At 49.8% G+C, this 25,955-nt stretch overlaps 1 protein-coding gene across 1 annotated transcript in view; it reads left to right on the top strand.

Moving 5' to 3' along the window:
• Fam178b (family with sequence similarity 178 member B) overlaps positions 1-25,955 on the top strand; it is an 84,568-nt gene that overhangs the window by 5,851 nt on the left and 52,762 nt on the right. The window contains exons 4-6 of the mRNA XM_051204576.1: positions 7,517-7,669; positions 15,562-15,667; positions 18,398-18,482. Of these exons, the coding sequence (XP_051060533.1) occupies positions 7,517-7,669; positions 15,562-15,667; positions 18,398-18,482 (344 nt within the window). The remainder of the gene's footprint in view (positions 1-7,516; positions 7,670-15,561; positions 15,668-18,397; positions 18,483-25,955) is intronic.

Genomic DNA, 25,955 nt, shown 5'->3' with positions numbered 1-25,955 from the left:
TTTTTTCTTTTGGTACTGGAGGTTGGACCTAGGACTTTGTGTGTACCAGGCAGACATTCTTCCATGGAGCTATAGCCCAGCCTGGGTTCTCTTATACAATGACAATAATCTCCTTCATGAAGGTTCCAACCAAAGATGAGACATCTGTCACATTGGGGATTAGGATTCACTGTAGGCAATTTGGAGGGGCACAGGCATTCAGTCTACACAACACCAGGCATCCAGGTCTTTGCCTGCTTATTCATTCATTCATTCATTCATTCATTCATTCATTCATCTCCCTATCAGTGTTTATTATAAACTTGTACCAAGCCCTGTGCTCTCAGCTCAGTGAGACAAACGTTAAACAAGACAAGTTCTGTTAAGGGCTGATGGGAGAGGATAGCCCTGGAAGGAGATGCAAGGAATGCTGGGAGGCTGTCGTTGGATGAGAAGTTAGGAAAGGCCTTTCACAAGGAGACTGTGGAGCAGATCTGGAGGCAGTGATCGCCAGACTTGGGGCTTTGGGGTTGGACGGCGGTGGGGTGAGTTCAGGGACACAGGTCGGGGAGCTAAAGGAGGCCACTGGGTCTTGGGGTGTTTTGTTCCGAGTGAACCGGCCACCGCTGATCTGACACACAGTCTGAATGGAGTCCTGTATTGAGACCCCGACCCCATTCCAGACCCCTGCCACAAGCCCAGACTGTTTCACTTGTCCTTCTGACTGACAGACAGACAGACAGCCTAGTCCTTGGCCTCAGTGAAGTCGCTGGGGTGGCTCGCAGGGCTCTGAAGCACTTACACTGCTTGTCCTAAAAGACGCTGGGGAAGGTAAAGAGACACAGGTGAATTGGAGAAGAGCACAGAGCGTTCCTCATGGCCCTGCCCATGAAACACTCTAGAAATCTGCCCTTTGGGGTTTTCTGGAGATCTTAGACAGGCATAGCTACCACTGATGGGATGTTTCGCATGCGCCCACCTTGCCTGCCTGCTGGGGGCTTAGCCTCACTCTGCTGCATTCCTTCCGGGCCTGAGGGAAGGACTCTTCTACGGTGAGGGCAAGAAGGATGTCTAATGTCAAGTAAGGCAGAGCAGAGGAGGGTTCTGCAGATTCAGGGGTCTCTGTGACTTTGGGGGCCCCTTGGGAAGGGGAGTTTTAGTTTCCTCAGTTCACCTGAAGGAGGCAGTTGCAATCCAGAGACCACGGAAAACAGGAGACATTTGCATCTTAGCATCACATGCAGTCCCAGCAGGTCGTCTGGGGAAAATGATGCTGGGCAGGTGGGCAGGGCAGGCACGCTCTGGCGGTCTCAGGTAAAAGTGACAGTTACTGTCAGTTGGTTCGAGGGGAGGGGAGAAAGAGACTCAAAGCAGGGGACACCAGAGGCTTTGGCCTGAGCAGCTGGAAGACCGGGACAGCCTTTGTTTTTATTTTTTGAAGTCTCCCAACTGACGTAAAATGCCGTCCACCTACCTCCCAATGTGGGGGATTACAGGCGCGTAGTGGTTTTATGAGACTGCCCCCCAGAGGCACATATATATTTGAATGTCTTAGGCTAAATTGGTGGAATGTTTGAGTAGGATTAGGATGTGTGATTTTGTTGGAGGAAGTGTGTCACTGGGAGAGGTCTCAAAAGCCCACGGCAGTGCCAGTCATTTTTTCTCTGCCTGTTGCCCGAGGGTCAGGCAGCTCCCGGCTGCCTCTCTAGCACCATAACCGCCTGCTTGCATGCCACCAGGCTCCCTGCTCTGAAGACAGTGGACTGAGCCTCTGACAGTGTAAGCCAGCCCCCACTTAAGGGGTTTCCCTTCTAAGAGCGGCCACGGTTATAGTGTCTCTTACAGCAGTAGAAGCCCTAACTAAGACAAAGCATGTAGCATCACACCCATCATAGACATATCTTATTCCATGGAGAAAGATCCAGTGACCAGAGGCTGGCTTAGAAATAGAGTTACTTGGGGAAGCCTAGGGTCCAGCTCAGGTAGGTGACTGGAAGAGGTTAGGTCAGAGTCCCTATGTGTAGATGATATCTAAAAGCCTGAAAGAAGTCTGTTATCTCAGTACTCAGAAGGAAGAGGCAGAAAAGTCACCAAAAGTTCAAGGCCAGACTGGACTGCATAATACTAATACTGTCAGTTACATGGCAAGACCCTGCTCAACCACAAACAAAAACCCTTGAAACAAGATGAGATGGTGTGGGGAGCCAGTGTAGAGGGAGAGGACCCAGGCCATGAGGAGGAAGCAGGAAAGGACCCTGAGGTTGCTGGGGGAACCCTGATCTAGAGCCAGCACCCCTGGACTCACGGGCAGTCAGTGCAGAGAGCAGGAAGGTCAGGGGCGCAGTGGCAGGTAGTGACATGTCAGTAACTGTGTCCTTGTCAAGAGCAGCTCTGCTGGGCTGCAGGGAGCAAGCATGCTGGAGAGAGGCCAACAAGAAAGGCAAGCAGTAGCTGGGCAGGACTGGAGGGGTAAGTGGGTAAGAGGTTTGGTTGAGCACTTGGTTAGCTTTGTGGTGGTAGGTGATTGTTTTTACTTTCACAGGGACACTACAAGAAACAGGTGTTGGAAGACAGGAGGAGGGATGTCTTTTGTTGTGGCAGGACAGGTTGGAGGGGGTTACAAGAGGAAGGCAGCCTCTGATAGGCGGCCTCGCTTGGTTGATGTCAGGCATGGCTTTTTGTGAGTCTGAGTACACAGGTTAGCCTCAGCCCAGGCATGGTGGGTCAAGCCCAGCCTTGACCACCCTCTGGGTTTCTTGATGGGTCACACACTGACATCCTTTGGGCCCTGCCTTCAGGATTCCCAAAGGAACCATGACAGTTTTAGTTGCCCAGAGATGATTTTAGGGTCTTTGTGACCAGCCATTTGCTTTTTTCACAGATTGTATCTAGACTAGATTAGGACATCAGCGGAATACTTTAGGCTTGGAGCCAGTCCATCTCTGTCTGGGTTCTGGAGTTATAATTTCACTCCCTATAGAAAGTTCCCTTGCAGACGAGTTCAGTGGGAGAGTTTTGCTCCAGGCATACCTGGGTATGGAAATGGACCCCAGGCAGGGACTGGCCGCAGACTCTGGTTTAAAGGATCCTGCCTCCTGACTGGCATCAGTCCTTGTTAAGATGAACATGAATGGTCTCCCCATCCCCGAGAAGTGTGCCAATCACTAAAGAAAAAACTTTGCAATGGAGAGTTTGTTCAATAGGCAGCCAAATTGAGGAGGGAGCCCTGAGCCTTTAATCAACAATTTCACCAAGGAGGGCAAGGTAGGATTCACTTGTATGCCCAGTACTTGGGAGGTAGAGACAAGGAGGGTCAGGAGATCGGGGTCAGCCTGTGCTACAGAAGAGATCGGGGTCAGCCTCTGCTACAGAAGAGATCGGGGTCAGCCTGTGCTACAGAAGAGATCGGGGTCAGCCTCTGCTACAGAAGAGATCGGGGTCAGCCTCTGCTACAGAAGAGGTCAGGGTCAGCCTGTGCTACAGAAGGGATCGGGGTCAGCCTGGGTTGCATGAGACCCTGACAAGAGTCACCCATTGAGCATGTAAGCAGCTCTGAGCGGACAGACAGGAGCTGATTCCATCTGATCAGAGGTCAAAATCAGCTCCAAGGTCCTAAAGAACCACTGTGGTCTGAGTGTAGCTGCTGCCCCCGAGACTGGAGGGAGCAGCCAATGACTAAAGGCCGGTGAAGCTGAAGGTTTTGTTCAAGAGTTTCCTGTTTCTCTTTACTGTGAAAGTCTGGGAACATGTCATGGCTGGGTCAGCCACCAGATGGGCACAACAAACTCCTTTTGCGTGCTGCATGGGGACTCAGGGTTGCTAGAAAGTAGTCAGGCTCCAGAGAGATCCCTGCAGGGCAGGTACGGGTCCTGCCTGATGTCCTAGAAGGCCCCTGAGGAAGCAAGCTGTGGAACAGGAGACTGAGCTGAATCAGTGTGTGAGGAATGCTGTGGTGGTCACTGGGATCTGACACAGCTATGGATTTGGCTTCAGGGCCCTCAACTCAGAGGACACATAGCCTTGGAGTGAAGCCTCTTAAAATCTCTGTACAGTCTCTGTATCTAGCTGAAATGATAGTTCAGTGGGCAAAGCACTTGCTAGATAGCATGGGGACCTGAGTTCAAATCCCCAGAAGCCATGGAAACCTGGGAATAGCACTGCTCCTGTGATTCTAGGAATCTTAAAGCAAGATAGAAGGCAGAGTCGGGAGACTCCCTGGAAACTGGCTGGCCAGCTGTCCTGGAGTGTACAAAGCCAAGGACAGACACACACGCGCGCGCGCGCGCACACACACACACACACACACGCATGCACGCACGCACACTCACACGCACACGCACACACACGAAAAAGAAACAAAAACAGATGTGCTAGTGCATAGCTTTTGGGAAGCAGAGGCAGCAGAGCTCTGTAAACTCCAGGACATCCTCGTCTATAGAGCAAGTTCCAAGCCGACCAAGATACATAATGAGACTGGAGAGAAATGAGAGAGATAGAGACAGAGACAGAGACACACAGAGAGAGAGAGAGAGAGAGAGAGAGAGAGAGAGAGAGAGAGAGACTGACTGATTGACTTCATCTCAAACAAGGTAAGAACCAGTACCCAAGGTTGTCCTCTGACCTCCAAATGAGCACACAGGTATACAAACACATCATACACCCATACATACAAAGATTTTTAAATTTTTATTACATTTGTGTATTTGGGGTGGATTATGCATGTCGCATGGCTCCTGTGTAGAGGTCAGAGATCAAAGGGCAATTATAGGGGTTGACCTTTCTTCCCACCGTATGGGTGGGTGTCAGGGACTGAACTCAAGTTTTCAGGTCTGATGATAAGTGCCTTTAACCACTGAGTCATCTTACCTGCCCAAAATTAAAAATAAACTAAAATAAAATAGGTTTTTAAGTCTCAGTAGTAAGAATAATTTTATTCCTTTTGACTTTTCTCCCGAGCACTCACAGGGTTGTGGAATCACAGACTGAAGGTCAGGAAATTCCACACAGAAAGGAGCTATGTGTAACAGCTTACAGCAGAAGGTGTCTGTGGCTTTGAGAGCATGGCTCATTTTCTGGGCACATGATATTCTCGGGTGCTCTGAGGAAGCCTCTTTGACAACAGCCGCTTTGAGGTGTTGGTTTTGATGTAGGGTCATGGTGGGGGATGATTCAACCTTCTGCATTAAAATCAAAACGTGACTCACTGGTGTAGAAAACTACCAGCCTGTTCCATCTTTGAATGGGCCCAGAGGAAGTGGTGAGGGCCAGGGAGGCAGTATGGGTTAGGAGGGATAAGGCCAAGGGTGAGGCTAGGCACCATCTGCCAGACAAGACGTCATGTGAGCGCCACAACTGTCTGTGGTAGAAAGGACCCTGATCATCTTGAGCGGGGTGTCTGCTCATACACTAAGAATTGGCTTGAATCTTGGCAGGATGACATCTTAAATTATCTCTTTCTTAAAAGTTAAAAGACCTTATGTGTGTGCTGAGACAGGGGAGGGCGGGGGAAGGGAGAGGCAGATATTTAAACCACAACATGGTCCTTTATTCTCGGCTCTAGGCTGCACAGGAAATCCCTAATTAGACGTGTGACAGTGTCTCAGAATCTCTAATGATACACATACATTACAGTTCATATTACAAAAGTCCCTTTGAGTGATGGCTTGGGGGAAAGGGCTAGGACCTCCTTATAGATGAACCTACATATTACTGGTTTTTTAAATAACTTGCACAGTTTTCCCAGCTACAAAAGTAACAAACAAAGCTATGATAGATAAAAACATTCTAATGGCCAAACAACGTTATTTTACTATTTGTACGGTAGTTACAGGACTCTTTATGAAAGCCTCCAGAGTCTGAATCTTCAGCCTTTCCACCATCTCTCCCATCCATTGGGCCATTTGTCCTCAGGACAGCCCTGTGATGCCACCAGAGTCTTTCCTTGGATCAGTTGGCCAGAAAGTGAGTCAGATTCACATGGCTGGCTATTAGGTGGCAAGGTATGCGACCCCATCACCAAAACCAGCCACTCATGTCCCGGATTCTGATAGACCCTGACTTTCTCCTCTTCTGGGCTTTGATGTCTCACAGCAAGCACATCTGGTTTGGAACCCATGGGCTGCCTTCCCTTTAGAGAAGGGAATATGATGTCTGTAGCTTGTTTTCTTTGTTGCTTTTTAGTGCATGCTGTATCACTAACACACCTTTATAGAGTGAGCAGGAAATGTCTACTCTTCTCTCCTTCCTACCTAAGTCTGTCCAGGGTCATAGCTGGGAGTGTCAATCATGTGGGGACGCTCTTATGTCTAGGCATGTTATGTTCTGCATATGTGTAGAGAAGTTACCCCTTATCTGGTTTCATTTGTCATTCTTTTAGTAACTATAGTAGACTGCTGTCTGAAAATATTAAGTGGAAAATCCCCCAAACAGTGCATAAGCTTTAAACTGCTGAGTAGTGTAACTAAATCTCAAGGTGTTGCTCCATCTTGCCCAGGACAGTATGCATCCCTTTGCCCTTTGGATCCACACTGAATACGCTACTCACCCATTACTCACCTGGAACCTGGCTGAGCACATTAGCAGCCACAGGATCAATGCCTGTGTTCAGGTAACCCCTGCTTTACTTAATGGCAGTCCCAAAGCACAGAGTAGTGATACAGCGAGTTCAGATATACAGCAAAAGGCTGCAGAGAAAAAGGTGAACATTCCCAGCCTAAAGAAAGGGGGAATTGTCTGCTGTGGTTTGCCAAGATTACAGAGGAACAGATCCATCTTCCATCTGCAACGCTGTGGAAAAGGAAAAAGAAATTGGTGCGAGTTTTCCTGTCACACTTCAGACTGCATAACTTACAGTCATGGTGTGTGACAGGCATGTGGTTGTGAAAAAGGCATTATGTTATACGATTCAATACTAGCTGCAATTATAGGCACCCACTTAGGATCTGGGAGTCTGTTAAGAGCTCTCTCTCTCTCACACGCACACGCACGCACACACATGCACAGGCACACACACCCACACACACATGCACACACACACACGCACACACACACACACTCCTCGTCCTCGTCTTCACCTTGGCCCCGCCCATCAGTGTACTGTCATTGACCATCTGTACCAGTTCATTGTGGAGACTCGATTGGTTCTCAGGATTGACCTTAACTATTTTCCCTTCCTCATCTAGTTTCAATGGGTCATGATAGAATTGCAAAGAGTCTCTCCTTGTCCCTTCCCTGTCTGTGTGCCCAGGGCAGATCTCCTAACAGGTTAACAGGCATGATAGCTGGTTGGGATCTGCATTTCAGCAGGCTCCTCGGGTGGTAGGTCCTCACTAAGTCCTGGAGCTCAAGGGTCGCTGGCTCAGCTAGCACGGAGACCCACACTCATGGTCCCTGTCAATTGGTACCTCCTCGCCCCTTGCTGGACGCCACCCTGGTCCCAGCTATATACAGCCCCTCTTCTCAGTCCCCTCTTAGCATGCTGTAGGTTGCTTCAGAACCGGGTACTCCTCTAACTCCTGTCTTGTCCCTTACCTTCCAGGATGCTGGTGGAGAAGTTCTCCATATCCCTGCAGGTCATTTCGCCAGTGCATCCCGGTGAGACTGTATTTCTGCCTAGACGTCAGCCCTTGCCGTGTACCCTGGACTCCTCCAGTCTGAAGGCACACAGTCGACTGGAAGAGCTGTTCCTCAGGTAAGCATGCTGTTTCTATGTCAGTAGGCACAAGGTAGAATCAACCTCGGTTGAGGAAATGCTCCTGCCAGATTGGCCCGTGGGCAAGTCTGTGACACACTTTCTTGACTGATGATTGACTCAGGAGGACCTAGCCTACTAAGGCTGGTACCACCCCTGGGCAGGTGATCCTCCGGCTATTCAAAACAGGCAAAGCAAGCCATAGGGAGCAGGCCAGTGAGCAGCATCCTCCATGGCTTCTGCATCGGCTCCTGCCTCCAGGTTCCTGTCCTGTTGGGATTCCTGCTCTAATTTCCCTCAGTGATGGACTGTTAGCTGGAAGTATAAGATAGAATAAACCCTTTCCTTTCCAAGTTGTTATGGTCACAGTGTTTTATCAGAGCAAGGGAAAGCCTAAGACACATACTAGGGGAAGTGCAGGGAACAATGTAGTCTGTTTAGGGACGAGGCATCTCAAATAGGAAAATGGAAAGCAGTATTTTGAACAACATGAATATGTAACCGTCTATGATTAGAGGTAATTGTATATGATTTTCTGCTTTCTGTAACTAATGAAACACACGGGCCATCATGAAGGGAAGGGAAGCAGACGCTCAAGCAGGAACTAAAGCAAGGCTGTGGAGAAAGACTCCTTACGGCTCCCAGTCTCACATTCAGCCATCGTTCTTACAGGCTCACCGGCCCAGAAATGGCACTGCCCACAGTGGCCTGGGCCTCCTTCATCAGTCAGCAATCGAGAAAGTGCCCACAGACATGACCACAGCCAATCTGAGGGAGACAGTTCGGTTCTGCAATTAAGTATCCCTTTGTACAGAGTTGCCAGCCACAGTAATGCAGTCATCCATGTCTACTTAGAAAATTTACATATAAACAGGGTTTTTCTGTGTAGCCCTGGCTGTCCTGGAACTCACTCTGTAGACCAGGCTGGCCTTGAACTCATAGAGATCTGCCTGCTTCTGCCTCCCAAGTGCTACAACTCCCACTGCCCAGCTATAAACTTTTATTATAAATTTAAAAAATATAGTGTGTGTGTGTGTGTGTGTGTGTGTGTGTATGTTTTATGTGTGCAGTGTCTGAGGAAGCCAGAACAGGGTATTGGATTCACTGGGGCCGGCGGTGGTAGGTGCTTGGAACTAAACTTGGGTCCTCTGGAAGAGCAGAATGTGCTCTTAACCACTGAGACCTTTCTCCTGTCCCTAGACGTATAAACTTCCTAAAAGTCTACATTATAGTAAACACCAGGTCATGCATTTACATGTTTGTATTGCCTTTTCCTACCCCAGTACCCCAGTTTTATAGAACAACTTAAGCCAGACTCATCATGCATGGCCTGGGGATCTTATCTCAATTAGCACAGGGCCAATCTGGGCTATCAGAGCCCATGGCGGTCACTGTCACCTACAGCAGGGTCCATTTCCATAGTTCTGTGTCATGCAATTTCAATTACCCATGGCCACCTGTGATCTGGACATATTAAATAAGCAAAGCCAGAAATAATTTATAAGTTTTTACATTGTGTATCATTGTGATTAGAATGTTGAAATTTTGTGCCATCCCACACCATCAGTCTGGAATATGAACCCTTCCTTCATCTGGTGGTCCTCACTGGGCATGCTCCCCACCTATTACTCACCTAGTAGCCAGCTCCATTGTCAGGTTGACCTCAAAGTGTGCTCTGTTTAGTGACTGCAGAGCACTAATGCAGTGCAGTAGGGATGCAGACAGACCAACGCGAAGCCGTGATGTTTCCTGCAAGTGAGAAGGTAAAAGTTCTTGCTTCTGGGAAGAAAACTATCACATCCTGGGACTGAAGGGATGGAGGTGGCTCGGGGGCTAAGAGTGTACACTGTGGATAGGACACTTGTCTGGACTCCACGGGTGTCTGTGTGCATACTTAGGGGTGCACATACCCACACACGGACACACGTTGTATACCCCTTCATGTCAGCCACCATTTTGGTTATCTACTGGGAATTAATGGATCATTTCCCCCACAGACAGTGGGGGACTAGAACATTTGCTGGGGATACTGTCTTCAGTCTGTGTGCCATTAATTCTGCAAAGTTTGTCCCCAGCCAGAAGCGTGCTTGATAACAGTAGGGGCAGCTGCCTTACCCCTCCTCTTCTGGGAGTAAATTCATGCTCATTATCACACAGTCACTGACGAATTGTTCTGTAAGGGGATTTTTTTGAATGGTTTACCACAATCATGCGCAACACTTGGCACTTGTGAGCTTATGTCCAAGAATATAAGAGAAAGATAAAGAGCATTCAGAGCAGTTAACGTCAGCCAGTTAACACCTGCAGTGGAGGCCATGACCCTCCCGCTTCTACCACGCATGAGCTTAATCTTGTCAGTTCTCAGTTCATCTCAGCTCTAAAGATTACCAGGAACGTCCGGGTGTTTCTTTTAGTGTGTGTGTGTGTAGGGGGGGGGTGCTTGTGCTTACTATATACACAAACATGAATATATGTGTCTGCAGTATGTTTGTACTTGCCTGGAAGTCAGAAAGGAACACTGGATCTCCTAACTGGAGTTAGGGATGGTTGTGAGCCACCGTGTGAGTGCTGGGAATCAACCCCAGGTTCTCTGCAAGAACAACTCTCTAGCCCCTAAAGGTTTCTCTCCTGGAAGCTTGCAAGCCTGTCTGAGTTGAATAAGCAGTATAACCCTAGCTCCACATAGCCATTGCTCAACTGCAGCAGGCTTGGACAGTTTTTCTCTCCGTCCCTGGCTGGAAACACAGGATTCTCAGTGTTCAGAGTTTGGTTGTCTTGTGTGTGTGTGTGTGTGTGTGTGTGTGTGTGTGTGTGTGTGAGGTCAGAGGACAAGTTTTAGGAGTCAGTTCTGGCCTTCCACATGGGTCCTAGGAATTGAACTCGGGTCAGCAGACATGGCAACAAGCACTTTTTCCATGTCAGCATCTTGCCGGCCCATAAACGTTTATAGATTGTTCTGATTGGTATCAGAACAAAGTCCAAGAATTACAGTTTTACAGTGTGATGCTGTCATAAGTAACTATATGTTGTTTCAATGCCCTGACATACCCATTTTCCTAGTTTTTTGAAAATACACATTCTTTTTAGCTTTTCTTTGTTGCAAATAGTGCATCATTGTCTACAAACCTAGAAAGTACCATGAAATTATGAGGCGTCTGTGTGACCCCTGATAAAGGTAACCCTTGCCGTAGTAACGGGACCAAATAAGTGATGAAAGAGAGAAGGAAAGAAAGAATGAGACAGACGGAGGAGTGAGGGAAGCAGCAGGCTGGGTGTGGCCAGGCGTGGCTGGGAGTCTGAGAAAGGGAGGCTATCTTAGCACTAGTGGTGGGGGAGGGGCAGGGTGGGGAGGGTACCAACGGCAGGTCTCTGCCTCTAACAGGCTGGCTGGTGGCAGGAAGTGTTTGACAGATGAGTTGGCCTAGGAGAAATGATCTGGGATCAGAGCTGCCCTGCCAAAGGGAGCCAGGTGGCTGCCCAGCTTCCCTAGAGGAAGAATTCAGACCCTGCTCCCTCCGATATGCTAATGAGCAATAGACATGGAGCTGGCAATGCCTCAGATCAGTGGCATTGACTCTTTGCTTTCTGGAGGAATGCCCTTATGTGACATAGCACTGTGACACTGTGTAAAGGAAGCTGGGCACGGGTAAGGGTCACTTCCTTGGACCATCTTTTTTGTTTCGTGTTACACCCCAGTCTTCAGTCTGGACATAAGAGTGGGAGCAGCAGCCATCCCGTCATGACCCTATGGTATTGGTCAGAGACACCTTAGGAGGACGTATAAGACTATAAGGCTTCTCCATGCAAAGAGCCAGTCCTGGGCCACTGGAGTGGCTCACCAGGAAGGGCACTTGCTGCTGGTCCTGGTGTCCTGAGTGTGTCCCCTCAGACCCACAGTGAGGGAGAAGAGAACCAGTCAGTCCCCAGGAGCTGTCCTGTGACTACCACCTGTGAGCTGTGGTATACATGTATGTGTACTCACACGTCACACACATGTATGCATGTTCAGGAGCACATTCGTGCACACAATTTAAAGTTGATGCTTTGTGAACCGACAAGTAATTTTTCAAGTCGCACTCCACATTTTCCAAACGCTCTGCAGTTGGCAGGCATCATGGATGAGAAGTGGGTGGCTATTATTACCTCTTGAGCAGAGTCACCTCTGTACCTTCCATGAAGGGAGACCGTTTCCCTCTGAGCCAAGACGGAAATGCCTGTAGATCAAGCATGCTATCCATCCGGACACAGGCTCAGCCTCCAAGTCTGGGGGTCCTCATGCAGGCTCTCAGGTTCTCACTCAGGAACCCTGCCCCAAGTCCCAATGTGCAACTTAGAGCTGCCCCAGAGCACCCTCCCTTGCCTGTCGCCAGGCTGCCTGACATATGACCTAAGATCGGTTCCCTGGAACCCAAGTTACATGCCTTAATGACAGGCATTGGTTCCCAGATCCCAGAAGCCAAACCTTGTTTCCTCCTTCAATGACAGCAGTTGAAAGGAAATTTGTTCTTCCCAAATAGGGGATTGGAAGGGCATTGGACTAGATGGAGGACCACATGCTGGATAGGGCAGAAGCCTGCTCCCAGGAAGGTCAAAGCAGCCTTCCTCAGCACGAGTACATTTGAATGTGTGTGTGCGTGCGTGCGTGCGTGTGTGCGTGTGTGTGTGTGTGTGTGTGTGTGTGTGTGTGTATGTGTATGTGTATGTGTATATGCATGCATGTTCTTGGTGTGTGGGCACATGAGCAGTCAGAAGCCTAGGTGCAGCCTAGGCTGTTCTCTGTGACTGTTGCAGGGTTGGGAGGAAGCAGGAGATGGGTAGGTCTGAACGTCCTCGGCTTATGTGGCACATCGTGCCTACATTAACCCTGGCCCCCACAGCTCAAGCTCCTGTTTTACTCTTTGCGCCTTCCCTGGGAGAGGGTGCCAGGTTAGAGCTGGCTGTGGAATGTCGACCGTCCTGCTGGCAGCAGGTACCCTCAGAATGAAGGGAAAGGGGCAAAGCTGGGCTTGTGACAGGCGGCATTCACTCTCTTCTCTTTAAACAAAGAAGAAAAGCGGGCACAGGCAGACATTTCTACCGTTATTCATTCTGCTCTGTTTGGGCGTTTTATTGAGACTTTGCATCTGAAAACTTGGCAAGGGCCCAGGAAGCGATACTGTATAAATAGTTCCCTGTGGTGTTTATCCTCCTGCTGTCGCTGGGATTCGCGCCATTTGAGAGACTCTTCCCATAAAGTGGAGTATGCAGGAGAATCTGGAAGGCTCTTCCCGTGGGCAGTCAGGGTCAGGGAGGCTGCAGCTTGTTGAGAAGCCCACCATGTGAAGATCCAAGCCGGTCCCCCACTGGCCGTCTGCTGGCTGCCTTTCTCCTTTTTTGGCCAACTTCCTGCCAGCCTCCTTCTGTTGCAGCCGGCAGTGAGGGAGTAGATATCTGCCCTCTGTCATAGCTGTGATGCCTGGGGATTAGCAGTGTGCACAGGGTGGCTGTGCCCTGTCCCTCTCATTTCCAGTCAGAGCTAAGGGCCTTCCATGGCCTTTTCTTCACTGGCATCCTAGGGATGACAGCTGGATGCTTCGTGCTCGGTCTGGACTGTGTGGCATTTGCTGCTGCTCCTTTCTCCAGAGTCCTCTGACATTCTCAAGCTAACTCCTGACCTCAGGGTTGGCAGAGGCATGAACCTGGATCCAACACCAGTGTTCTTTCTTATTTTGGGTTTTTGTTAATGTTGTTTAACTTTTTATTACCTCTGTGTGTGTGTGTGTGTGTGTGTGTGTGTGTGTGTGTGTGTGTGTGTGTGTGTACACATGCATACCACACCATGCCTGTGGAGACCAAAGAACAGCTTTCAGGAGTCAGTTCTTCCTGTGTACCATACGGATGGATCCCAGGGATCAGAATCAGATGATGAGGATTGGCCACAAGCGCCTTTGACCCCTGAGCTGTGTCTCTGGCTCCGTGTCATCATTCTTGGTGTGGAGATTGGACACTGGATTTTATGAGTCTGATAGCTGACTGTGTCGCCCAAGGTTTTTGAGTTTCCGTGGCATACCTTCCTTCCTTTATGTTCCAGGCCTCCCTGACCAGGGATGTTATGGTGTGTTCTTCGTCTCCAGGAGTCAGACCGTGTCTGCACTGGTTTGCCTCCTGTTGTGTGATCAGCGGCTACCTCACATCCAGTGATATACTCGGTTCATTCCCCTGTCTCACCACACTCCTTGCATCTCCTTAGCTGGACACCCAGAATGCCTAGCAAGCTGTTTGCTGCAGTGCACTATGGGCTAAGGCCTCCTCTGGCTCCCTGCTCCTCGCCTTATGGATAAAATCAACCTTGACAGGGATGAACTCAGGCAGCCCTGGTTTCCCCAGCAGGAAGTACACTGGGAAGCAGGAGGAGCGGAAGGAAGATGCTGTGACTCTCCCTCAGAGCAGCAGTTGACAATGTGTTGCTTTAGGCCAGCAGGGGCTTGTGCAGTTGCCCCCCCCCCCCACTGAGCAGCTGGCAGCGTGCCCCACCCCAGAGGAAAGCCAGAGCCAGTGTCTCCCAGAATCCCTTGCTTTCCAGTGGCCTCTCAGCAGGTCCTGCCAGTGGGTAAGGCACTCCGACTTCCGTTGCTGGGGGCTGCTGTCCCTCCCTTTCCTTGTGAGGGGCATCCGGGACAGAACTGGTAGGACCTGTGCACACAGGAAGGCGGTTCAGAGCAGTTACCCCATCGTGACCACAGGAACAATGTCTCCTTCTCTTCCAAATTTAAATGACTGTAAAGATGTATGCTTTGTAAATGGCCTGGACAGGCTCAGAGTGACAGCAGCTTGGCTCAAGGGAAAAGCTTGGGTTTGGAGCATCCTGTTCCTGGCAGATGGCAGTATGATGTCCTTTTCAAAAAACAGGGAGGGCTGGCCGAAAAGGATTGGGACACACGATGTTATCTGAATATTCACTTCATGGTTTCATTTCCAGGAATCCAAGTTGGCCATCTTTGTGCTTTTCTCCAGAGAAAAAGCACAAGCATGCATAGAGGGAGGAGCACCCTAGTTCACACCCAGTTTCAAGTGACCAGGACCCCAAAAGTGCCCAAGTCCAACCAAGCCTTGTGAAGTTTCTTCCAGAGCCCTAGAGTGCAGTGTATCATACAACTGACTATTCTGCTTTGCTTTCTGAAGATCTGGGTACTGCGGGTCAAGGTGACCTGCCAGAGCGTATCTCCCTACCAGCAGCCTGGTTTGACAGGATTGCAGGGCTGTACACACAGGTTCTAGTTCTCTCTCTCTCTCTCTCTCTCTCTCTCTCTCTCTCTCTCTCTCTCTCTCTCTCTCTCTCTTTCTCTTTCTCTCTCTCGTTCTCTCTCTCTCTGTACAGCCCGGGCCTCTCTCTGTTATGTTCCCATCCTCTCAGGTAACCCTCTGAGTCAGAAAAAAACACAAGACGAGGCGGAAATACTGTGTAACTGGACCCACAGACTCAGGTGGCCATGGGTAATTCTGTCTGCCCCTTACAGCTGGAGCATCATAAGGGGCCTCAGGCGACGATGGCTGACCCCGTTTCTCCCCTTACCTGGCCAGGGTCCTTACCTTGGTTTCCCACTCTGTCAAGTAACAAGGGCAGATACTAGCCAGCTGTGGGTTTAAAACAGCATGAAGTGTGTCCGTGAGAGGCATTGGAGATGACAAACTGTTCGATGATATTATGAGTAGTTTTTTTTTTTTTTTTTCCGTGATGTCTCATGCCAAGGATTCTAAAAGTGCATTTGTCCTTAATGATCCTATGTGCTTGATGGCATCCTGGTATGGCAAAAGTGTGGCTAAGACCAGTTTGCCAAGGGCCCCTGCTAAGGAAGGTTGCTGTGCTGGCAGATGGAGCTGCCCTAACCTGACTGCCCTGCCCGGCCCCACAGGTCCCCGCCGCCCAGGCAGCTCTCCTTCCTGCACCAGGGTCTCCTGAGCAACCTCTACCTGCATGCCTCTGATTACCCGCGGCCTCTGCTGCAGTGGCTCTTCAAGGTAAGAAACACAGGCCTGCCACTAGGTGGCGGGAATGATGCAGACCTTTAGCTCAGGCCCAAGGGTCAGATTGGCTGGATGCTGAGCTCCTTTCTGCTTGGAATACTTCAGATCCAGTGGATGGAGGAGGGCTGGTAAGGATTAATCCTTACTATAATGGTAAAGACGCCAAGGTCCAGGAGGAGCAGGGAGCCAACTGACCCCAGAGATGGAGTCTGTCTGGAAGTATCTGCCCGGCACCCGGAGACTGTATGCCTCTAGGGGTGTGCCTTTCCTGAGCTGCCTGGAGTTGTTCTCAACAGGCTTCGAACTGAGTGACTGGGTCCATTCTAGTCAACAAGACTGCCCACATAAACACCACCTTTCCCCCTTGCCTTCCCACACCCCCTGCTCCTACTATCAGGGTCATGAAGTGGCTCATCCCAGGGGCACAGCTGGAGGGGGCTTCCCAGGCCCCTCTGCAGCCCTGAAGGTCAGAGCTCAAGAGTCCGTTGCTATAGACTCTGGAGTGTCTGGTTTGCTGCTCTGTGAAGCTGAAGGTGGCCCCAGTTTCCTCCCTGGAGGAATATTTTGCGTCAAGGCTTGTAAACTTCTGGTAGGTGAAAGGCCAGCAGACAGCCCGGGACCTACTGCTGCCACCCAGAGGTCCTGCACTTGCCTTGCCTTGGCCCCTGCCCAGACCTGCCCCTGTCTGGGATGGGCTGCTCACAAGTCCCAGCTGGTGCCAGAGCTGCCAGTTGAGGCCTGGAGCCCAGCTGTGGATCAGGGCTACCATGCAGGGTAGAGTGTCCAGGCACTTCTCAAGCTTGGCGGGCTGGCTCCCTTCCAGATAAAGCTCCCTGCACTCTCCCGGGACCCTTGTGTGCTACTGTCCTGGAGAGGAAGGGTGCTGGACTCCTGGGACCTGTCACTCTGCTGCTCCCAGTCCCTGGTGTGGGGATTGGGACTGCAGGGCGGTCGGGGCTGGGAACAGTCAGCCATTATTCTGTGCCCACAGTGAGTTTCTCCCTGCTCCCTGCACAGAGTAGGACAAAACACACAACTGGCCATTAGGAGGCACAAAGAACCCTCTAAGATGTCGCCCACAGAGGGTCACACAAGTACCCCCCCTTTTCCGTCTCCACTGGGTTCTGGAATTCAGGCCTGCACAGCGTGGAGAAGCATCTCCATCTGCTGTGCTACCTGCATTTCACCAAGAGGGGTTGCACAGGGGGAGGAGTTGAGACCTGAGGAGGCAGACTCAGGCCCTGTGGCTTTGCCTTCCATCACTTTGGGCGAGGCTTTGGTGTCAGCTTTGTGTGGTGGATCCAGCAGTCCAGTGTGGGTTAAATGAGAAAGTCCTAGGGTCTGGTCCTAAGCCTGACCCCTCCTGCAGCCCCAGCTCTGCTTAGGGTCTGGGCAAGGAACAACAGCAAGGGCACAGGTCCTGCTTCGTGCCTCTGTCTCCCTAAACCCACTGCAGGGTTCTCACGGGAGGTCAGAAACGCCTAGACCTCAGGCAGGAGGAGAACCAGACACAGAGAGGGATGGACGCTCAGGGCAGACTTCCTTCACATGTCTAGATACATGGCCGAATGACACCAGGCCCCATTCCCACATAGGAATGGGAGGCTGTAGCTGACCTTGTCCAAGCAAAATTAGCTCCATTGGTCAGGTCTCAGGCTATCCAGGCGACCCTGGGATTCATTCTAAATGAGAAGTGACAATTAGAAGTTACCACATCTGCTCAGGTGGCCACTGCCTTGGAAATGATACCCTAATGTTGCCAGGCAGTGGTAGGGCACATCTTTAATCCCAGCACTCAGGAGGCGGGGCAGATGGATCTCTGAGTTCAAGGCCAGCCTAGTCTATAGATCGAGTTCCAGGACATCCAGAGCTACACACAGAGAAACCCTGTCTCGAAAACAAACAAACAAAGTAGAGAGGGGGGGGGAAGCTACCCTGTTGTCACTGGGATTTGGCAGGTCCTGGTTTTGCCTCTTGTTGCTCCCAGGCCTCTTGTGGGTACACTGCACACTCCAGGTAAACAGCCCAGGCCTTGGCACTCTTGACAGGTGCAACTACATCCCAGTGAATTTATATCGTCTTGGTAGACATTAAAGCTTTTAGATCTGAGGTTAGAATACAGGGGAGGAGCCCTTAACACGGCTGAGAGGGAGAGAAGCCGTAGGCCCCATCGAGCAGGAGACATTACAATCAGGCTCCAGCAGTCCCCTCATTGTGTGGTAGGGATGGAGAGCAGGGCCCGGGGATATGCTATGCTCTAGAACCAGGTGACCCGTGAGAATTGTCCTAGTTGAGGATGGGGGTGTCGAGCCGGGCATAGCCTGTAAGATCACCTTCCAGATACAGGCTTCCGCTTTGCTTGCTGTCTCCGGGCAGGAGGAAGGGAGTCTTGGCATCTGTAAAGCAACAATGATGACAGTAGCCCTCCACCCTATTGACTTGGAAACATTAAATGAGATATATTTAATACATAGTATTATATACATGTATAAGATTGTTCCTGTTGGTTTATACCTAGAATCCCAGCACTTGGGAGATGGAGGCATTAAAACCTGGAGTCCAAGGTTATCCTTAACTGTACAGTGAATTTTAGACCAGCGTTGGCTACATGAGATCCCGCCTCTGAGGTTCTTTGAGAACAAGCAAACAAACAAAAAAAAAATATATTTGTATGAAGTCTTGCTACTATTACTCTGCAATAAATTATTTTTGTGTTCTTCTTAGTTGTTAACATGGCCTCCAGAAACATCTTCGAGAGCTTTTGTTCTCCTCTGGGATCTCAGCATAGATGGACTGTTCCGTCAGCCTGGTAAGTACCAGGGTGCAGGGTGTCTGCTCACACACGGGAGCCTGTTTCCCAACCCCCACCCCAGCCCAGGATGCTGTGGGGACTGCATCACCTGTGATGGAAGCATCAGGCAGCACATCTTTGGCTCCGGCTCCAGTCTTAGTGATAAGCAGAGCCAACAGGCTCCTTGGCACCTCTCCCAAGCTGTGGGTCCAGTTCTCAGTGACCAAACCCAGGCTGACTTCACAACCTCCTGGGACCCTTACTCTGTCCAGAATGGTGGGTTTGCCCCAGGCAGGCTCTGACTCAAAACGACAGCTCATTATCCAGATTCTTCCAAGGCCCTAGGGAGGAGAGCCACAGGACATCAGAGAGTAGCACTTTGGGCTGGCATCACCTGGAAGGAGGAAGCCTCAGAACTGCCCCTCCACCCCCATGCGCTCCTGACGGCTCCTTGAGTGACAGTCCCCGTCTGTCTGTACCTTGGCCATGACATTTTTGGGTATGTTTGACTCAGCATTCCAGAGAAGCATTTCATGTCTTGCTAGTGGTTACACCTTCCCCTGCTGTCATCATTTGGTACCTGAACCTAGACACTTTGGCACCAAAAAATATTATGTAAGCAGTTGGAAGTTGCTTAGAGCTGGCTGGGAGAGGGACTCTGGGAGGACTGGACTCCGCCTTTGTCCAGCCATTACTCTTTACCCCAAAGTACGCAAACACACAGCTTGAGGGCCAAGATTGTAGCCCCTGGTACGCCAGAGTTCCCGGCCCTTTGAGTATCCGCATTGTGTCCCTCTGCTTCAGGAGTTGCCAAGCTAGGGCCATCTGTCAAATCAGAGCATTCCAGACACCCCCATGGGTCCCTCACTAAGGACTTCTGTGAAGCCCCCAGTCCAGGCGTGTTCTTCCTTTTTGTAACCTCTGCCCCTGTGGCCTGTGTTGCCCTTTGCGGCCTCAGGGCCGCCTCTGCAGCATGCCTGCCCTTTTGGAAACAGAGGCCTGCCTTGTCCGCCCTTCTCCGTGCTGTGGTATGCCTGCCTCCTGCACCCTTCGCCCTTCCCCGAATCAGAAGGCATGCAAAGTAGCTCCTGGGTTATGGGCCCTTCACTCTGGCTTCCCTGGGTCCAGAGTGTGTCCTTAGAGGTCACCTCTGAGCCCAGACCGGGGTTCTGCCTCCTCAAGTAGAACAGAGCCTGGCCTGGAGAATTCCCTGTCTGAGGTCAGTATCCCCACTGATTCGGAGGGAGTCAGGCCTGAGACATGAAAGAACTAATGTAAGCAGCTTTGTGCACACCTACATGCCTGACAGAGGAATAGATAGACAACATATGACGTGTGTGTGTGATGAGTTATAATACATACATATGATGGACAGGATAGGCATGCAATGGAAGGAAGGCAATCAATCCTGACATATGCTGCAATAGAGATGAACCCTAACCCTTGTGTTAACTGAAATAAAAGATTAACAAAAGGACAGAGAGCGCGTAGCCCCTCTAGGAGGGGAACTGATGGAATTGTAGCCACCAGGGGCTGAGAAGAGAGAAGGCAGTGAGTTGTTCAGCATGTTTGGCTGGGTGATAGCTGGCCAGCAATGAAGAGTACAGGCAGATGTTGAGGGGGGCACAGAGCCTCACACTGCCTAGCTGCACCCCAGCACAGGGTACACATCAAAGGTTAAGTTAGATCCGGAATGGCTAAAAAAAAAAAAAAAAAAAAAAAAAAGGCCTTGCTTCTCGGGTTCACGTACAGTCTGCAGGCCCTGGGGGCCTCTGTGAGGACAGCAGAGCTCAAGGCAAAACTGCAAGACTGCCTTGCCTTGGCCCCTGTCTTTTCCTTGGCCCCTGTCTTTTCCACAGGTTAGTTCCTGTTCACTGGGGTGTGTGCTGATTGACCATACTGTGGAAGGTCCTATGCAGTGACTTTATCCCAGGCCACTTCCCGAGTCAGGGGACTAGGTACAGTTTCAGTCTTGTGATGGCAGTTAAAGGCTTGAACACTCCAGGGTAGGCTGATAGACAAAGGGTAGGACGTGCTGAGAAGCAGCTAGGATTGAACTTGGACTAGTCTGTACCTCAGGGGATACTCACTGTCCACTCATGGGTGTCTGGAGTGGGCCCAGGTGGAGAGCAAAGAACAGGATGACTCAGGCCAGCCCTTGTCCTCAGAAGGCTGATGACCAAGGGGAGGGCATGGAGCCAGCACCTAGCATCCGAGAAAAAGCAAGCAGAGGAGGGGGCTGCACTTCCAGCTGGGTGTGGCTGGCCCCTGCAGGATCCAGGACTCCAGAAGCCTTTGACCAGCTCTGGAAACTGCACAGGGCAGGATTGCACACTCACTTGTCTGGGGCCCGAGTGAGCCCCAAATGGAGTGCCTGTCCTGTCTAGAGGGGCCACTCACAGCAGTCGTGGTCCGGGTCAGTGCATGACATCATACACACCTTCTTGTTGCCACACATGTTTGCATTAAACTCCACCTGGACTGTTAGTGGCATGTGACAGGAAACCCACGGGTGGTTGGTGGCATATTCCACTCTGTGCCTGCCCTCTCCGTTGCTGCTTTACCTCATGGGTCCACAATGGCTGCCCTAGGATCATCATGCATTACATGTTGTCATGAGACAGGCTAAAAGGCTGAAAAGACAGTGCTTAGTGATAAAGCGCCTGCCTACGCAGCAAAACCTGAGTTTGATCCCCAGCACTCAAATTTTAAAAAGGCAAAGTTAAAACACGGGCCACAAGAAGAGGCCTCTGCTCTGCGTGCATTTGTGTTTGTGTGTGTGCTGTTTATCTTCCTGTTGATGTGATTAAATTCCATGCCCAAGGCAACCTATGGAAAAGTTACACTCGGGCTAATGATTCCAGAGAGGTGAGTCTGTCATGGCGGCAGTTGAGAGCTCACATCTTCAACTCCAGGCACACAGCGGACAGTGAACTGGAAATGGCGTGAGGCCGCTCCTTCCCCCAGTGATGGCCTCTTCCAGCAAAGCTGTGTTATTCCCGCAAACAGCACTACCCACCGGGGACCAAGTGTCCAAATGCCTGTGCCTATAAGGGACACCCTTCCTTCAGACCAATCACGCACACTCCCTTTCTTGATGTGTGTGTGCATACATTTGCACACATGCTGCAGCTCACTAGTGGAGGCCAGAGGCTGCCTGAGAATCGGTGACAAGTGCCTTAACCCCCTGAGCCTTGCCAACTTGCAACTTGCATTTCCTTTTTTTACCAGGACCTTTTGTTTGGTTGTTTGATTGATTGTTTGTTTGGTTTGGTTTTGAGACAGGGTTTCTTTGTATTGCTTTGGAGCCTGTCCTGGAACTGGCTCTGTAGACGAGGCTGGCCTTGAACTCACAGAGATCCACCTGCCTCTGCCTCCCAAGTGCTAGGATTAAAGGTGTGAGCCACCACAGCCGGCTGACAAGGACTTTTTGCTTGTTTTAAATTTTTTGAGACAGTTTGGGTACATACCCTTGGCTATGCCAGAATGCACTGTGTAGACCAATCTGGCCTTTAAGTCACAGAGATCCACCTGCCTCTGAATCCAGTTTGCTGGGGTTAAAAGGCGGACGCCGTCACGCTGGGCCAATAGGACATTCTGCCCACCTTGTTTCACTGTGCAGAGCTGGACCACAGCTTAAAGGCCGCTTGCCGTGTTTTGTGGCTGCCAGTGTCCCTTGAACATCTTGGCCGTGTGTGAAATTTTCAGTCTCACAAATCTGACCTCTAGGACAAGACCCAAGAAACCCATGTTTCTAAACTCTTTTCAGATACTCTGTCTTCTTTTTCTTAGAATGAGTTCCCAAAGAGTACAGTATAACAAAGCTCTCTGTTTACACAGCCTTGCCACTGTGTTAAGTATTCTGGGGCTCCAAAGGTGGTCTGAAGACCAGGAAGGGGTGGACTAGGTACATGATTTGAAGGCTGAGAAGAAGTACTGTGTGTGTGTGTGTGTGTGTGTGTGTGTGTGTTCTTTGAAGTCCTGTGGTATCTTGTAGAAGGGGTCTGAAGAGCCTCTGATTTGGGGAGAGGGTCTTGGAACCAACCCCCAGGATTCCAAGGGTGGCTACACTGTCTGAGCATAGTTACCACTATAGCCTGTATGTGCGCCTCTAATATCTGGCCATTTAGCTCCTTTCATGGCAAAGTTGGCAGGGCAGTAACAATAAAGAAGGTACAAAGAAACAGCAAATGCTAGATGTCCTCGGATCTCTTTCCGGAAATGCTTGTGATGACACAGGCACCCTTAGCTCTGGCTAAATGAGCCTCCTCTGTAGGGCCTCTGGCAGTAAATATCCTGGTTTCTGCTGGAATAGCTGGAGCTGTTTCTGCAGACTGTGGCTCAGAGACCTGGCTGCTACTGAGTCTTCCCTGGGCTCCTCTGGGAAGGCACAGGCCTGCCTAGCTCTTACCCCTGGGGCAGACATGCTGTCCTGAGCAGACAGCAGCCCAAACAATGCCTCCTTACCAAGGAAGAAGGGGTGTGGCCCTCAGCACAGCCACCCACAAACCTGCCACTGTCAAATCTGGACGTTTTCAAGTGTCCTTCCTTCCTTTCTGTTGCTGGGATAAAACACTGACCAAAACCAAGTTGGGGAGGAAGTTTTGCTTAAACTTGTAGGTCACAGCCCAACCCATCATTGAAGTAGGTCAGGCAGAGTCAGCAGGGACCTGGAGCTTGCTAGCTGGTGTAGGTGCACGTTTAGCTAGCTCAGCCATCTGTGCTGTCTACTACAGAATGCTTTGTTATTCCCAAAGGAACTGTATAGCCATTGGCAGGCAGACCCTTCCCAGGACAACCTTCTCCCCAGTCCCTGGCAACCTTTTATCTAGCTCCTGGCTCCAAGGCTTTGCCTACTTGACATATAGTTAGGTTTCTTTTTTGTTTTTGTTTTTGTTGTGGACAGGATCTTATGCATCCCAGACTAGTCTGTGTATCTAAGACTAGCCTTGAATGCTTTTTCTTTAGAGACAGGATCTCACCATGTAGCCCTGGCTGCCCTGGTCCCTGCTGTGTAGATGAGGCTGACCTCAGACTAACCCCTGCCTTTACCTCTGCCTCCCAAATGCTTAGTGCCACAGTGGCTAGTATACATAATATTACACAATCTGTGGTGTTTATCTCTGGCTTCTTGCAAAATGTTTTCAAGGCTCATGCCTCCTTTATTCTGCCTTATCACCCTGAAACAGTTCATTTGGGCTGGACTGGCTGTCCAGTAGGTTCCCAGACAGTGCTGGGGTCACAAGCACACATACTTATGCCCAGCTTTTCCCGTGGGTACTGAGGTTTCCAGCTCGGGTCCACGTGTTTACAGAACAGGCAGGCTTGTCCACTGAGCAGCCCCCCCGCCCCCCGCCCCAGCCCAACTCCACACTCTCAGCTTTCATTCTGGTTGGGTTTGCTTTCCCTTCTAACTATGCTTTGGGGTTAAATTTAAGACATGCCATTGCCTGATCCTGACAACCATGGTTTCTTTAACGGTTTTCTCTGTGTCAATCATAAATTTGGGCCTTTTGAGTCAAGTGGGTGCTACTGGCAGGTAGAATCTCCATGAATTGGAGGCCAGCTTGGTTTACATGGTGAGTTTCAGGTCAGTCAGGCAACATAGTGAGACCCTGTCTTAAAAAATACCAATAAATCTAGGATGTGGTAGTGCATGCCTTTAATCCCAGCACTCAGGAGGCAAAGATAAGCAGACCTTTGAGTTCAAGGCCAGCCTATTAAACAAAATAATAAAATAACATAAGTGTAGGCCAGTTGATCCACTTTGAATTCCCTCACCTGTATGTAAGGTGTGAGACAGAGGTTTGGCTTCATATTTACTTATTTATTTATTTTGGTTTTGGAGATCTGTTTTCTCTGTGTAGCCCTGGTCATCCTGGAACTCACTATGTAAACCAGGCTGGCCTTGAACTCAGAGATGTGCCTGCCTCTGCCTCCCAAGTGCTGGAACTAAAGGCATGCGCCAACGACGCCCAGCTCAGCTTCATCCTGTTATTGGAGCTGTGTAGTCGTCCCAACCATTCCCTTTTTACGACATTGTCCTGGCAGCCTTTTTGGAAGTCAATTGGTGATGGCTGTAGGGGTCTCTTTCTGAATCCCTGTTCCCTCATTGGTTTATGTTTGCCCTATGGCAGGTCCAAACCCTTGGCTGACTGTAGGGTTCAGAAATGACTTGCGTCCATCTTCTACCCTCCCTGAAACGGTTGCAGCCATTCAGGGTCCCCACCCACCCTTATCGCGGTAAATAAGGATCAGGATAAACAAATAGGCCGAATAGATGTTTATTCAGGGAGAAATAACTTACAACCTAGACAGATGAACGCCAGGAAATTCCACCCGATGCTCTCCTGTCCGAGTCACGCCAGCAAGAGAGCGTCTTACCTGGCCCCCTCCGACCTCCTTCCACAGGTCACTTCCACCCATGGCTCCACCCCCCAATGGGCGTGGTCAGTGCCACAGAAGGACTATCTCACTACAATTCCCCTTTTAGTCTAAAGAAAAGATTTAGGCTTAATACAAAACTATATACAAAACAGTGAATAACAAGTGTGCTCTAAGAAAAGGAAAATCGAGAACAAAATGACCTACATATCTAGTCCTAGGGTGAGGGCATAATGGAGTTTACAATAGAGTTGTCCTAAGCTGGAAAACGTAAGTCTAGTACCTAATATATCTAACTAGGAAGAGAGAATAATAGTTGTGATAGTTTAATCTTCAACCTCATCAAGACCTGAGAAGGAAATTAACAATACTAGAGTAGACAGGAAATGCGGATGGACAACTTCCAAAAGGTGCAGCAAGGACAGAAACAGCAAGCCACCTGAACAGTCACCCTAGGTCTCACAGCAACGTTGGTACACCCAGATTTGGCTAAGGCCAAGAGAACTTGACAGACCACAACAACAGCAGGGAGGTAGAATGGCTGTCTTACCCTGACTTGGCAAGGTCAAGCAGTCTTATATATTTGTCTCCTGCAAGCACATAGGACTGCATGTCCAAATCAGTGGCCAAGGTGGGGGCAATTCTATGCCCAACAGGCCATTAGCTGAGGCGAGATTGAACTCCAGCAGGAGCAACAACAGTGTCCAACATATTTTCGGGAAAGTGCACGGTGCTGTCAGGAGCAACAGTGCCTCATGTCAATGAAGTACTAATATTAAAACATTTAAATGCCATGTTCTGCATGTCTATGAAGTGATTGAAGATTAAGCATCTATATCTGACTAATCTCATAGGTACAGGAAATGTGAGTGAAGATAATCTGTAATACTCGGGAACTTAGCTAAAAAGACTGATTAAAACTTCCCTGAGTAAAGCAGGAACAAATACTTAAACAATATAACTATTTACATATACATACATGTAAATCTCTAAAATAGAAGTAGAGTATAAGTGTCAAGACAAGAGGTAGAACTATAAAGGGCAGCAAGATAAAAATCCCAAATTGTATCAATATACAAAATGTCTTGAATACAAGAAAAGTATACA

This window comes from Phodopus roborovskii, unplaced genomic scaffold (genome assembly GCF_943737965.1).
Source record: "Phodopus roborovskii unplaced genomic scaffold, PHOROB, whole genome shotgun sequence".
In the NCBI taxonomy this organism is placed as follows: Eukaryota; Metazoa; Chordata; class Mammalia; order Rodentia; family Cricetidae; genus Phodopus; species Phodopus roborovskii.
The sequence above is the reverse complement of the archived record's forward strand: the minus strand, read 5'-3'. Positions and strand labels throughout refer to the sequence as shown.